The sequence below is a fragment of the Trachemys scripta genome, chromosome 11 (assembly GCF_013100865.1).
Source record: "Trachemys scripta elegans isolate TJP31775 chromosome 11, CAS_Tse_1.0, whole genome shotgun sequence".
Lineage (NCBI taxonomy): Eukaryota > Metazoa > Chordata > Testudines > Emydidae > Trachemys > Trachemys scripta.
Window position 1 is genome coordinate 18,903,888 of NC_048308.1, and position 15,958 is coordinate 18,919,845.

The following is a 15,958-nucleotide window of genomic DNA, read 5'->3' on the forward strand; positions in this document are numbered from 1 at the left end:
AGGGGTATATGCTATTCAACATACTCATGAATTATCTAGAAAAAGGGGTAAACAGTGAGGTTGCAAGTTTGCAGGTGATACAAAATTACTCAAGATAGTTACATCCAAAGCTGACTGTGAAAAGTTACAAAGGGATCTCACAAACTCGGTTAATGGGCAAGAAAATTGCAATTTAAATTCAATGTTGATAAAAGTTAAGTAATGCACATTGGAAAACATAACCCCAACTATCCACTCACAATGATGGGCTCTAAATTAGCTGTTACCACTCAAGAAAGAGATCTTGCAATCATTGTGGATCGTTCTCTGAAAATATCTGTTTAATGTGCGGCAGCAGTAAAATAGCTAACAGAATGTTAGGAACCATTAGGAAATGGATAGATAAGAAGACAGAAAACATGATTGTGCCACTATATAAATCCATGGTATGGGGGGAGGGATAGCTCAGTGGTTTGAGCATTGGCCTGCTAAACCCAGGGTTGTGAGTTCAATCCTTGAGGGGGCCACTTGGGAATCTGGGGCAAAATCAGTACTTGGTCCTGCTAGTGAAGGCAGGGGGCTGGACTCGATGACCTTTCAAGGTCCCTTCCAGTTCTAGGAGATGGGATATCTCCATTATTATTATATTATACCTTGAATACTGTATACAGTTCTGGTAGCTTTATCTCAAAAACATATATTAGATTTGGAAAAAGTACAGAGAAGGACAACCAAAATGATTAGGGGTATGGAACAACTTCCATAGGAGAAGAGATTAAAAAAACTGGCACTGTTCAGCTTGGAAACAAGATGACTAAAGAGTGATATAACTGAGGTCTATAAAATCATGAGTGGTGTGGAGAAAGTGAATAAGGAAGTATTATTTACTCTTTCACATAACACAAGAACCAGGGGTCACCCAATGAGATTAATAGGCAGAAGGTTTAAAACAAATAAAAAGAAGTACTTCTTCACACAACACATAGTAGTTGTGGAACCCATTGCTAGGGGATGTTGTGATGGTCAAAACTATAACTGGGTTCAAAAAAGAATTAGATAAGTTCATGGAGGATAGGTGTATCAATGGCTATTAGCCAAGATGATATGGGGTGCAACCCCATGCTCTGGGTGTCCCTAAGTCTCTGACTGCCAGGTGCTGTGACTGGGGATGGATCACTTGATAATTGCTCTGTTCTGTTCATTCTCTCTGACATTGGCCACTTTCAGAAAAGAGGATGCTGGGCTAGATGGACCATTTGTCTGACCCAGTATGGCCGTTCTTTCTTACATATATGCAATATAGATTTACAGATAGATTCATAGATTCTAGGGCTGGAAGGGACCTCGAGAGGTCATCGAGTCCAGTCCCCTGCCCTCATGGCAGGACCAATATTTATATATATGGATCATGCCACCCACTTCAGTCCACCTTCTGGAAGGAACACAGGAGCTGTGTTTTGTTGCAGTGTGGTGTTAACAGGTAAGAAGAATCCTATATCCAACTGAAACTGCAGGAGGTATTTAGGTTGGCAGAATATCAAGTATACATGGTTTAAAGAGCTTCAGTGTGTTGGTTTTTAGATGAAATGTGATGAAATTTTGAGAAAAGTGCCTGGGAAATGGCCTTCTGTGGGTTTTTTAGAAACACAGATGATGATATGAATGTTCATTGTATACCTAGGATAGTGAATTCATGTCCAGCAGCAAACTGGATATGAGATTTACATTTTCCAAACTGCCACTGTGTGAACTGGCCCTTTAAGGTGTTACAGCTCAGCCAAGTGTGCCAATTTTAACCCAGGACTGAGTACAAGGGGCATGTGATGGGGGGCATGTGACTAAGAAACAGGCCTTCTGGAAGATAAAAGGGAGCCTGTGGTCATTCGGGGAGTGACTTCAGGGAATGCAGACCTCTATTTAAGAAAAGCTAGTGAAGAGCCAATGAGGAGGCCTAGGTTGAGAAACTGAACTTCTAGGTGGAAGGTCTGGGGGAGAACCTGCAGGGAGGAGGAGGAGCATGCCTCTGCAGGAACAGGACTATGAATCCTGCATCAAGGGTGAGGGACAGCTAGTAAGCTAGATGGAAGATTTGTAGTGTTTTGAACTTATTATAGTAATAAACCAAAGTCCCCAAAGGGAGGAGTTATTGAGAAAACACCCACTGGAGTTTGATTGAGCCACAAATCAAACAGTAAATACATAGGGATGTCTATGAGTTTGTGTTTGCAGCAATTGATGTGCATTCTTGTTTTCAATTGCTGCCATTCTGTGCTGTCTGAGGCTCTTTCCTCTAGTTTGTTGCTTGTTAGCAGGCAATGCAATATACCCAAATAAAGCCATATATTACCGCTACCACCATTTATTACTTGATAGGTAGTATTGCTGACTCAAAAACCAGAAGGGACTTCTAAAAATCTCCCCCTCTCTCTCTCTTGAATTTTATCCATAGGAAAAAATCTGTTCAAAACAATTTCCCCACGTAGATTGAAGCTGGGCAAAATAGAAAAAGACATGAAACATTTGGTCAGGAAAACTTTGCAAAATCCAGCAAATAAATTATGCACCAAACATAATTTATTAATATTGTATCAGCTGGGTAAATAACTGAACAAACCCTGTTTAAACAAGCAAAAGTTGTTCAGTAAACTACTGTGTAAATATTATTAGCCCAGCATTACCACAAACAAAAAAAAGTTTTCATGTTTGTATTACATTGAGTCAAAACACTTAAGCACATGTTTAACTTGAAGCACGAGTCTTCTCTCCTTATTCATAAATGCACTTATGTGTTTACATCTTGCATTACTAAGTTTAAGTATGTGCTTGAACAAACTGCTGAATTGGAGCTTAAATTTCTAATTTACACCTCTATCTTGCAATCATTTATGCACGTGCATATCTTTAAGCACTGTAAGTAGTCACATTGCCACTGTTCCTCATTTACACTGAGAGGCCTGAGGTTAAATGAGAATCAAACCCATAAACTCAGTGGGCTACTTATGTGCCTAAATCTAAGTATGTGCATAAGTGTTTGTATAATCAGGACCTTTGGGCCAAATTATGTCCACAGGAGCATGTTAACACCAAGCAACATCTATATAAGCCCTGTGAACATATCTGAAGTTAAAATTAATCCCATAGCTAGTTACAGGGTCATTTAACTTTGCAAACATTCCTTATTCCTCTGGCTGCTTTGGACTACTATAATATTGGAAATTCATTTACAAATGTTACTTTCTGATGGCAAAGAAGAAAGAGCCATCTATGCAGAGCTAGCATGTGTATCGACCACCGCATTAACAGGACCCTCATTTTTGGCAGCAGTGTGTTTGTCGGTGTGCAGGTGACAGATCAGATGTAAAGAAAATCGCTTCTGTAAAACCAATTTGTTAAGGGGCTTCTAAAATCCATTTTTAAAACATTACTGCGGTGAAAAAGCGAAAGACCAGTCAACCATATATGTTGTTCAGCTTTTCAAGGTCAAAAGCACTGATTACTAATTCATCAAATAACTTACTGGTAAAGCTGTTTGAAGAGCAAACAACTCTGTGCAGATGTTTCACCTAATAACTCTAATACCATAAGAAGATGGGCAGAATAGGAACAAACAGAATGTTTTACTCACTCTTGGCAATGCGACAGTCATAGGAACTGTGGTCTTCAAAGCACCGGCACCCCCATTCTGTGCACTGTCCGTTGCCATTACAGAAATTGGGACACCTGAGAGCTGTGAGTATTTCCTCGTGAGTGGCAAGTAGCCCATTTGCTGCATGAAACAGCTGAGTTCTATTTTCTAGCACTTTTCTTTCACACTCATTTTCCAAAAATGCTATCATTGCACTTTCCCACGCCAGGTCATCCTTGAGTTGCAGATCTAACAGGCACATATCAATTGCCTCATCCAGCTGTCTCCCAAGGATGTCTTTACAGATGGTGCCAATAGTAGAATTAGCAAGAACCTGCTGACAGATCTCCAAGGCTTTGGTTGAGGTTAGGCCACCTTGAGTAGGCCATATTGACTGAACGTTGGGCCGAATTCCTTCAAAGTAATCCTCTGGGAAAAAATATGCAAAGCTTTCCAAGTCCTTTTGACTCTCGTTTTGAAATGGGTAAAAAGGTAAGTATTCATAATAGTCTTCTTGCCTTTTTGCTCTATCTAGCACTTCTTCTGGTTTAGTGGAGTTAATAAAACTATTGTTTTTTTGATTTTTCAAGGAAACTTTTTTTGAGTATTGTTTTAATCTGCCATCGCGGCTATCTCGCTTTTTGACTGATTTAGGCAGATATCTTTGATCAAATGCTTTGGCCAACAATTTCCCATCACTTCTTAAAGTAGATTCTATTTCTAAGTGAGTGACATATTCTGATGTAACATCTAGGTATGGGATTGCAGAAGTATAATCCACATTATCATAATGGCAGCCCAAAGATTGTGGGAAAGAACTCTGAAAGGCATTTTGTGTATTTATAGAGTGCAGAGATAGAGTGTGCTCCTTCTGACATCTGCAGTAATTTTTCCTTTTCTCCCCTTCAGAGATCGGTGGAGTCTTGTCAAATAAACTCATCCCTGGGGTTATTCTGATTAAAAAAAAAAATAAAGAGATTGGGAAAAAAAAAACAAATGTCTTTCAACAAATTGGTCTATAGCATTAAATCAACTTTCTTTTCTGAAGTCTGGGTCCCAATCCAGCAAAACATTTAAGCGTGTTCTTTACTTTAAGCATGTGAATAGTTTCAGTGGTTTTACAGGCACCTTTGCATGACCCTTCCTGAATTGCACTATGCAGTCCATGGATGGCAATGGGGCTATTTGCCATCATGTGCTTAAGAGCTTTGCTGGATCAGTGCCTACTTGCATGACTTCAATTTACAGAATTATTTTAAAGGACACATTTTTCAGAAAATGCATATTATCATTTTTTTACATAAGGTGTCTGATACATTCCTGATATAACTCAACTGAAGCCAGGGGAATTACACTATGAATATAGCTCAAAAAGTTCATTTTAAACTCTTGTATTAATTTAGCACTCCCTGCTCTAATTATTAAACAACATCTTCTCTCCCTTCTGATTTAGTGCATTCATATTTTTGCCTTTTAAAAATGTTATTCCTTTCAAAAACATTTGTGTGGTAGGCTTCATTTCATTATTATAATGTAAGGGAGCTTCTTTTATTTGAACTTTCCTATCATTGACACACCCAACTGTATCTTATTGATCACAAAGATGTGGCATCACAGAAGCCGAGACTCATTACATTACTTTCTTAATTTAGTCCAGCAGTAATGATGTCGGTACTTCTAGAGAATTTCAGTTTGAATAAGCAACCATAATTAAAGTTTGGCTGGAAGTCTCATGAGAACAGAATTTCTTGTGATGTTATTTATACAGCATCAGGAGAGTTCTTGGTGCTTTATAGTTATGTAAGATACAGTTCCTGCCCCAGTCTTTTGTCGTACTTGAAATATGAGAGAAACAAAATTTCTTGAAGTATTTTGGTAATTCTGCTTCCCGACCCAGGCTAAACCTAGAAATTCAGGAAAATGAAAAAGAGTGCACCAAAATTTCAGAACCTCAGAATAGGTCTGGTACTACTGTGGGGGCAGGGTTATCTTATCCAGTTCATCCATTGAAAGCAGTACATTCAATAGAATGATTGTAGACACTAATACAATACTAAAAATGTTACGAAGTTGTCAGAGTGACAGAGGAAAAGGGAACCATTATTGGGCGATTCAAGAGGTCCCCTTCTAGATATGATATATGAATTTGGCGTTATATTAAATATTTGGCAAAATGAGTAGATACAAAGAACACAATTTGATTTGAGATTTTCATAATCCTAGAATTTTTCAAATTAATGACACTGAGCTAGATATTGAGTTACTGCTGTGAGTGAATTGGTAAATACAACAGCCATTATGCACTCAACATTAGCCTTCATACAGTTTAAGACAATAGGATGTGTTTTCTTGAGAGAGGGAATGATGAAATTACTTATTGTTCTTTTTGAAAAGGGCAATAGGAGCTTTAACTTCCAACTGGATGCATGCCAGACACCTTCCCTAGTGCTGCATGGTAGCATCACCCACAAGTGAGGCTGGCTAAGAGGAAAGAGTCCTATTCTCAGCTGTGTTGTAAAGACACCTAACCTAACTAATGCAGCAGAATTTTTAGAGATCCTCACAGAAACCTTACACTCAAAGGCAATTATTTCTAGAGCTAAAAGAAAAATGGAATTTTCATCCAGTAGGAAATTCTGATATGTTGACATTTGATTTCATCCTGATTCAGGATGGAATGTTGAACTATTGAAACTATTAATGCAAATAAAAAGTTCAATAATTTTGATTCAGATATGTCAAAATGTTCCATTTCAACCTTTTCAATCAAAACAAAATGTCTTGATTTTCCCAAATCAAAACATTTAATTTTGGTTTGTCAATCTGAAATATACTGTTTTGTTTCTGTTTGAGTCTACATTATTCTCTGCATCCACCTGATCCACTGCGGTGCCTCATGGAAGTTGTAATTTGGGTGTCTCATGTCCCATTCCCCAGTACGGGCAAGACTACATCTCTAATGATATACCATGGTCTCTCCCTCCGGCTGAAAGCCTGCAGAGTCTCATGGGAGTCCTATGACCATGGTTCACTATGGGAGATGTAGTCTGACCAGGGAGACTGACCCAAACGAGAGAAAGGAGGCATGAGGCACCTGAACTACAACTTCCATGCCAGAAGCTCCAACAGATGCAGAGATTAATGTCAAATCAAAACTCAATGAAATGTTTCAATTTGGGTTTACCTGAAATTAAACTAAATGTTTCATTGAAATTTTTCTCATGGAAAATTGAAAAGTTTAGGCACAACTCAGCATTTTCTCAGAAAAATTATTCAGTGTTACTTTTGAAGATAAAAGGAAAAGAGCATGTTGGCTGCTCTCCCATCAGATGATGGTATGGAGCTTGCATGCCATAGAATTTCTATTACTTTTTGGTAAGGACGCTATTTTAAAGACTTGGAGGGTTAGATGCAATTTTATGTGTAAAGTTGCCATTTGGAAAAGCTGCTGTTTAAAGAGCTCTGTGCCATCCTGACCCTGCAGCTTTTTTAGAGGTGTCAGCCAGGGAGAGAACTGAACTGCCAGATGGTGAATGCTCCAACTAGCTTCAGGTACTGGAGAGTCCTAAAGTCTAAAGTACTAATTTGTTGTCTAAAATTAAATTAAAAACAGCAGCAGGGAAATCAGCATACAGGTTTTACTCCCTATTTTGCCACTTTTTTCTGTGGGTGTATTATAAGGCCTGATCCAATGTTCTTTAAAGATAATCTGAGTCTTTCCATTGAGTCCATTTGGTTTTGGATTATGGCCTTGATTCTTAGAGTCCTTATTTTTATTTACTTAGGGTCTACAACAAAAGTTAAATTTGTCACCAGTCCCTCTCCCCCAAAAGGAGCACCACCTGCCTTTCCTGAGCGCAACACGGTCTTGTCCTTGTCCCTGACAAGTGCTGGAAAATTCTTCTCCATTCCAAGTGGACAAATAACGTAAAGTTCCCCCTAAATACTGTATCTTCTGTTGGCTGCTGGTCCCCACACAGAGCTACTACAAATTCTCCAGTCACTCTCTTAGCTGTAGAATAGCTTACCCACCTCTTGCCAGCCTGTTGCCATTTTGGTCTGAGGAATGGGTTGGCATCCAGTAACAGGGACTAGTGGTTCATGTTGGAGCTACAACCCAAGAGAGAGAGACAATGTTCCCACAAGAAAGGAGGAAAGCTGGGAATGGCTCCTGCCAGGAGTCCCAGATTTCCCCTTCTTGTAGTCAGAAAACCATCTTTCCTTCCACCTAAGTAACCCCCCAGTAGCCACATCTACATCTAGGAAATGGATAAGCCCCCAAAAGATTAAACCCATGGGATTTAGCCACTATTCTATGGATTAATATATAGGAAATTGAGTGCCTCTAACTTTGAATCTTGTATGTGCTGCTCACAACTACAGCTCAAAATACTCATCAACTAAATTAGGATGATTAATGGCTTCATCTGATTTTATGTAAGTTGAATACAGTTTAATTGTGGGTTCTTTTCCTAAAATTCAATAAGTTTGAAGTCTTTTTTAATTACAACAAAGATGGGTCCTGGATGCACTGACAGGATGCAGAATCAGGATTAGTAAGACTAGGGTTCAGATCTGAGACAGAAATAAGCATTAGGGTTTGGGTTTGGGTTCAGATTCAACTGCACCAAATTCCATGAACTGTTCTTCCAGTCCCAAAGGGTGGAAATCTCATGTCATCAGCTGATCTTGCAATATTTCTCCTGGTGGGCACCTCACAAGAACAGAGGTCTTCATATTTTTATTTTGGACCAAATTTTGTAATAGTGGCTGTCCTGAAAACAGTTAATCACCAACCAATCAAGCACTGCAGAATAGTTCCATTCTGGTTTTGAAATGACCTGGACCCAGAACTATAAGGCCATATTTGGATTCAGGAATTAAAATATGGGGCAATGGAAGTCCCTGATATGGAAAGGGATCAGAATCCATGTTCCAGACTCTCTCTTTTAGAAAGCAAGAGTTTCAAATGCCCCATTGTCTTTAACTGAACAGATATTAAGTTTTAGCATGCTACATTTATTGCCACTCTTTGTCAAAATGTAATATTTAATTGTATAGTCACATGTTGTAATTAGTTTTCAGGAATAAAAGAGCAAGGGAAATACCAAATACTTAATTAATCCCTATTGTCAGTTATCTACATTTTTCAGAGTGAGTGAGAACTGCATTTTTTTAACAGCTGAGTGGGATCTTAACACAGCTGTTAACATATCATCTCTTGTGAATATAAAACTTCTCTCTCAGTAAAAGAGCTTCTTATGTGTAGTGTATAGACTGAAAAATAAGCTTTTGTTGTGTTTGTGGTGATAATGGACCTCTAGCCCTCCTTTGATTGATTAGGCAGAGGTCTTTTTGAGGTCATTAAAAGACCATGTAATGAAGTAAATGTATAGACACCCCTTTAAGTGATGTTACGGTATGACTTTCAGGTTTGGAATCCTTTAGCTCTGTACCTCCAGTCTTCTATGAAGTCTTCCTCAGGCATGTTACTCTGGTGTGATAGTAAAGGACTCCCGCTGGTGTTATGGAAGTCATTATGACTGTTCCCATCAAAGATGCCACACAAACCTCTGGTGCTGTTAAAATCGATGCTTGGCGCCCTGACTGTCAAACTCATTCCCCACTCACTTATATCAGCTCGAACAAATGCTCCTGAAGGGAAGATGATCTGAAGAGGCAGAAAAACCCAGCGAATTGAATCCATTAGCAAGATTCTTCTATAATAAAAAAGTGTGTTCCCTCTCCGCCCCCCCAAAAAAATCAAAGCAAGAAGTTGGCTATGCTGTTGGTAATTTAATGCCACTTAGACACACTGTATACATTTATTTTACAATGATGCTTTCGGTTTTATTTACAATGATGCTTTCAGAGTTTTTGGTACTAATATCTGATACCATCATATAAATATAAACCCACACAAGTGCCTTCCTTTTTAAAATTAATAATTACATTCACTGAAGTTTACCGATTGGTAAGTTACCAACTAATTTTTAAAGCTGTTACCATGATAAGACCACCCCTGTGTTTTTGCCTGGGAAATTTTCTTTTCTTTAAATTGCTAAGTCTGGAAAATAGCTTTCTTCCCTTTGAAAAACTGTTGAATTTTCCAAGACTGGTTTACACAGAAAACTATTATTTTAAACTAGATAAAGTAATTTTCTCATTAAAGAACCTTTTAAAGGGGGGGGGGGGACTTGAGGGTTCAGACAAATAAATGGCTACTTTATTTGTTTTCCTGTGCTGAAAACCTGGATTTAAATTTGGACTTTGATCACGAAAATAAATAAGCTCGATGAATTTAACTTACAGCTGTAGTTTCAGGAGTGACACTGCTTTATTTTGCGGGGGCTCAGCTTGAGACACCATGGGCCTGTTTTTTCAGGTATGTTGAGACTGTGGGCAGGGATAGCTCAGTGGTTTGAGCATTGGCCTGCTAAACCCAGGGTTCTGAGCTCAATCCTTGAGGGAGCTGCTTAGGGATCTGGGGCAAAAATCAGTACTTGGTCCTGCTAGAGGAGGCTGGACTCAATGACCTTTCAGGGTCCCTTCCAGTTCTATGAGATAGGTATATCTTTATTATTATATAACTTGCAACTCCCATTGATTTCAGTTGGAGTTGTGGTTGCTTAGTACTTCTGAAACTCAATTCACCTCAAGCTGGGCACCCAAAATCAGTACCCACTGTTGAAAATTTTGACCTTAGCCCCTTAGAAATTTGTCCACATCACACAACCAGCACACAATTTGGCTCATGTGACACCCTCATATTTCTCCCCTTGAAATCAATGGCAGAACTTCCACTGACTTCAGTGACACAGGAGTAGGAGCTAACAGAGCCCAGAGCATAGCATGAGGTACTGTACATCAAGGCTAATACAAGCTACAGAATCGGGCCCATGCAATAGGCTGAGTTGTGTTTGGATGAGTCACAAAGTTAGTCCCCCGAGGAAGGAAAGTAGGATTTAGTCTATTAGTTTCTTGCTTTCCTAGACGAGAAATTAAAAAAGCAAGTATATTTTAAGAAGCAAATTTCTGAACAACTGAATAGTGGAATGATTCACTAGACTTGAATCTTGCTTATAAGGTCGTATTTCCTTAATTTTTAATTTAATTTGTAGGGCAGGACAGCTGCAAGTTGAAACAGAGCTATACAGTACTCAGTTACCTTTTTGAAACTAACCTAAAGCTGTGTGAGTAACTGATTTTTTGGTGTTTGCTGGGCATTCAAAAAAAAACTTCTTTCAGGTCAGTCTAAAAGGATTTTTTAACTTTTTTTTTCTACCAACCAAAAAGTAAAAATAAATATAATATTTCAGGTTGAATAAAACATTTCGTTTGAGGATAAATGAAATGTTTCATTTTCAAGATTTTCAAAACAATTTTAATTAAACTGAAGAAAAGTTTGAAATGCAGGGTCATTTCAAATGATTACACTTTATTTGAAACAAAACATTTTGAGTTGTTCAGATTTTTTTTCGGACTGAAACAATTTGGCAAATTCGACATGAATCTGTGAAATGTTTTGGTTGACTCAAATCTGCATGTTTTTGGTGGCAAAAAGTTTTGGCTGAAAATTTTTGCCATGTTCAACTAACACATGCCAACTGCCTTCCAATTACACACTTTCCTCCAAAAAGGAGTTTGTGTTTAAAATCTCGGCTATCAGGACACTATCTGCTATTTCAATGTTCTGCACTGTTTGGACTATATTTTCCCTCACTCATGTCCCATGGAAACTCAGTTGGATATAAACCCCAATGGAATCAGTGGGGTTTATATGAAGTTAAATTAGGACAAAATGTGGCCCTATAACTCCTAATTCAAAGAAAGTGATTACTAGCAATATTCAAAATATATTCACGTTAAAGATTATTCTAGTAATAAAACTGTAATTATACTGTATTCAGTTGTAATGTGAAATGAAAGCTATTTTCCTGCTTTTGCTCCCTTTCTGCAATTAAGAAACTTTAAATAACTATGTTATCAAGACCTTTTCCAAGGCAGAAGATGATGAAAGCCAAAGCTCAAAACCCTCACCCTAACATTGTTTTGGCTCCTTATGGCTCCTTTCTTACCCAGAATATTTTCTAGTAATAAATCTTGATGTTGAAATTTTAGGACAAAATTCTCAGCTTGGATCTCTCTAGTGCAGTCTGCACTTTTTCATTCAGTGATTTCAGGGAACACCTTTTGGACTAGAGATCTTCAATGTGGATGAGAGATTCAAAGTGCAGACTGGAAAGCACAGTAGTGCTTTCTAGGTAAATAATTTGTACTAAATCAGATGTGCTGTAGAACCATCTTCATTGTGTGATCTCTCATCTTATACTTAGATCACAAGTTTTTCAGGGCCGTCTCCTTGTTATGTAATTGTATAGTGCCTAGCACAGTGGGTGCCCATGGGACTGCTAGATACTACCATAATACAAACAACAAATAATATTCATATCACTTTTGGCTATGTCTTTGAGTAACACCCATCCACTCTTGTTAGTTTCATGTTTTGTTTTATGTTTGATCATTACCTGTTAGGTTCACTCCCTCTGGGGCACCTGGCATTGGCCACTGTCAGTAGACAGGATACTGGGCTAGATGGACCTTTGGTCTGACCCAGTATGGCTGTTCTTATGGTTCAGTTAACACATTAGCCAGCATTTTCCCTCAGACTGGTTTTCTCAATAACTGTGGCTTTCACTGTAAGCACTCTGATGGCTGCAGGTGTATGTGTAGTAGTTACTTAATTCAGAAATATATAATTAAAGTCAAAGCAACTTAAAAAAAAAAAGAAACCTAAAGGTCCACCTACGGTAATTTTTTCCCCTCCGTAGGACTTCATGATTTTGACACGTCGAGGTGATGCTCCAATGCTTTTAATAGACAGCTGAGGTCTGGTTTCCTGAAACTGACCATTACACATGTCTAGCAGGATGATGTCATTACCCTCCCATGCAGCTACACCGCAGTTGCAGGCAACAGCATACTGGCGGCTTCCACAGTCCCACTGTCGTACATGTACCTCAAACACACGGGCCAGGCTCTTGCACAAAAGAAAGGTTCCAATTTTATAATTATCGTAACGCCTACACAACAAACAAACAAAAACAGGATTTTCAGACCCAGGGTGTACACCTGTCATGACCGTGTGTTTGTACTCCAACAGCTACACTTTTTAATTAGGCCAGCATGATGGCTGGCCTTGGAGGAGAAAGAAAATTAACACATGGGAAAGCATATATTCAGCACCATACACAAGCTAATACCACTGGAGTTATTAGCTGGAAATGGATAAGAATTCATGTGAGAGCTGTTAGCTGTCTAAGAGCTACTGCTATGGCAACAGGCATGGATGAAAAAGATAAACATTTGAGAAAAGCAAATGGGAAATAATCCCTGCCTCCAGGACTTAATAAATACGTTTTGGTTGTAACTGGATGCTCTACGGCATGGTATTCTTCACAGCAAAATCAGTGCTCAAATAACATCTTCTGTGACTAATCACTAAATTTTACAAGGCTGACTGGGGCTAGGTGAACATTTCATATGAAAAATTAGGACTCTCCTGGAAAACTGTTAAAGTGAAGTCATTTCTCCCCCTTAGAATGACTTCACCATAAGCATAAGTTTCACAATAACTGGATTTGCAATTGGCACACTGCAATGTGTTGAGTAATTTGGAACTTTCATTGTGCTCTACTACAAATGGAGTTTCAGTCTGTCTGAATTCACTGTGGAACTAATTCTGCAGTTGTTAGTCAGTCAGTGTTATTCTGGCAAATTTCCCACAGACCTCAATCTGAATTTTGCTTGAGTAAGGACTGCAGGATTAGGGCCTACAAGTGGATTCTCTTGTATTTCCAAATGCCTCTATTTTCTCACATTTTAATTACTTCTTGCTCTTATCCCATATATTGCTCTGGCTACTGGAGGCAACAGTGGCTATGCATTTTATGGAAATTGTGAGGGACTTCTTTGAATGAATCAATTGCTAACCACCTTTTGAAAGCAGTGCTTGGTAACATCTTCCTTTTAAACAGCTATGTTTGGTTTTAAAACAGCTTTGTAGGAATCTACAATTAATAGAAAACAAATTATTATTTTTCATGTTGAAATTTTCTATATTATGCAAGGAAAGTTCAAAAATAATTACAACCAATGAAAATAAAGATTAGGAATTTTTTTGTGAAGTACTGCTTCAGAAACAGCCCTATGCCTTTTACAGTTCTCCTCCCCCTTGCCCCTTAGAGAGACGCACACTCTGTAGAAGTGTATGGAGTTTGGAATAAAGCAAGAAAATAGAGATTAACTGTTTGTTTGTCATAAAATTTGATTTTACTCCCTCTTGAAAAACTCAGCGAAGTTGGCTGTAATGAGAGAACACTTTTGATGGGCTTGTCTCATCCTATTTTCTAATCAAGTACATAAATCCTGAGCACGCTGTTCAACAACTGGGACAAAATACTGATTAGAACTAAAGGGAGCATTAAAAAAATTCATCTCTCTTTTAATGTCGAACGATTGGCTCTTATGGATATATCCATATGAGGAAGATAAGGAGATGGAAAACTCTGAGAATCATCTTCCAAAACTTCCTTCAAATAGTCCTTTTTCAGGTGCAGGCATTTTGAAGGAGGGTGGTCATGAAAGAAGTAGGGCATGCATGAGAGTGGCTACATTTAAACTCTGCTGGTCTATCATTTAAATACATAAGACTCTCTTAACAAAGGTACATAACTGTCTTTCACAGAAATGGAACTATTCACTCATATTAATGTGTATAGACTATGGGAGCCCAATCCAACTCTTATTGAAGTCAATGGGAGTCCTTCAGTTAGGTCATGCCATTGATCATGTAAAATGTCAGACTTGCAAAATGTCTTCATTTTTAAATGGAAGCCTTAAGCTGGTGTTGAATTACTTGAATGCAAAATTGAATCTAAACAGATATGCTTTTGTGACACTCATAAAAATGTCAAGACAGCCATATAGGCAGCAGTGGAAAATTAAATACCGCTAAACAGTAGGAAAAGATTTTACTATATGCTTTTTTTATGTTTGCCCCAAATGTGGAAAGCTTAAGTCAGAAGAATAACCTTAACCCCCTCTCCCACACCTCCCGCCCTACACTTATCTATCAGTCTATCTTTACCACACTCATCACTATGCTGTTATACTGTACTTTACTGTTGCAACCCACTCCCAAGGACACTCCAGCACTCATTCTCCTTTCCCATGAGGCTCCCCCCGCCTTGCCTCTTCCATCTTCTTATTTAATTTATTTCATTACTTCTGCTCCCAAAACATCAGCTACTGAAAGGCACCATTTACGATTAATCTGTTCACTTGTCCATAGGACTGCTGTCCTTGCCAGTGAGAGCTATTTTATGTTGGTCTGTGTCCTACAAAGTGTTAGTCAGAGGGAAAATGAAGGATATACTTGGGAACCAGAATACATTCGCATTTTATTTTTTGTAGCAAGCATTTTATAAAAGAAAAAGAGGCTCAGTTGATTTGCATGATCTTACTGGGCCAAATTCATCCCTGGTCTCACTTCACTCAAGTACTTGGAGTTACCAGAGTCAAATTTAGATCCAGTTACCAGACATGTGAATGTCAAGATAAAGCGGACAGAACAGAGTGGATCAGAACAATGAGTTGTGATTCGCTAGTGACATATGGCTCCACATCCCAAGCTGGATGTGGATAACACCATGTACAGGATAGTTAGGCTTGGTGGAATTCCGTTTTTATTGTTTTATCATTTTGATGGTAATAGCAATGTTTATTTGTAAGCATTTTTTCTATTTTAATCTATTTAAATTTTCACAGTTGTGGGAAATTATGGGGAGGTCAGAAAATAATTATTTAATGATAGTAGATGTTGAGATTCAAACAGTTAAGGCTTTATAACTGGGAAAACACAAACTGTCAACTTCACATGTCAAAATATACAAAATAAATATCCTTAAATAAAACTTTAATAAGTTTTCAAGCAGCATTCTTTTTTACTCTACCTATCTGTACATTTCAATTATTATCAATGGAAATATTTTTGTTGGTTAGTATGTGTACAGTGAGATTGACCAACATTTTACCAACATTTACTGATAAAAATTTAATTCCTCCAAGCCTAAGGCTAGTCAGTTCTAAAGTAATCATGGCAGCACTGAATAGAAGAATAGAGGCAGCATCAATGGCTTTTCCTAGATGAATAGGTCAGTGTATGTGGGAAAATCTGTAAAGACCCTGACGTTTTAACATTCCCACTCCCCTAAAAGCTGGGATATGAATAAGATCCCTTTGCCCTTGCTACATTTAATAAAAGCAAAGCAGATGAGAAACTGAACATACCTA

At 38.2% G+C, this 15,958-nt stretch overlaps 1 protein-coding gene across 1 annotated transcript in view; it reads right to left on the reverse strand.

Moving 5' to 3' along the window:
• LOC117885140 (von Willebrand factor D and EGF domain-containing protein-like) overlaps positions 1-15,958 on the reverse strand; it is a 263,371-nt gene that overhangs the window by 133,832 nt on the left and 113,581 nt on the right. Inside the window, exons 10-12 of the mRNA XM_034786325.1 lie at positions 12,414-12,687; positions 9,061-9,275; positions 3,605-4,557 (exon numbers count right to left, since the gene is read on the reverse strand). Coding sequence (XP_034642216.1) covers positions 3,605-4,557; positions 9,061-9,275; positions 12,414-12,687 — 1,442 coding nt within the window. The remainder of the gene's footprint in view (positions 1-3,604; positions 4,558-9,060; positions 9,276-12,413; positions 12,688-15,958) is intronic.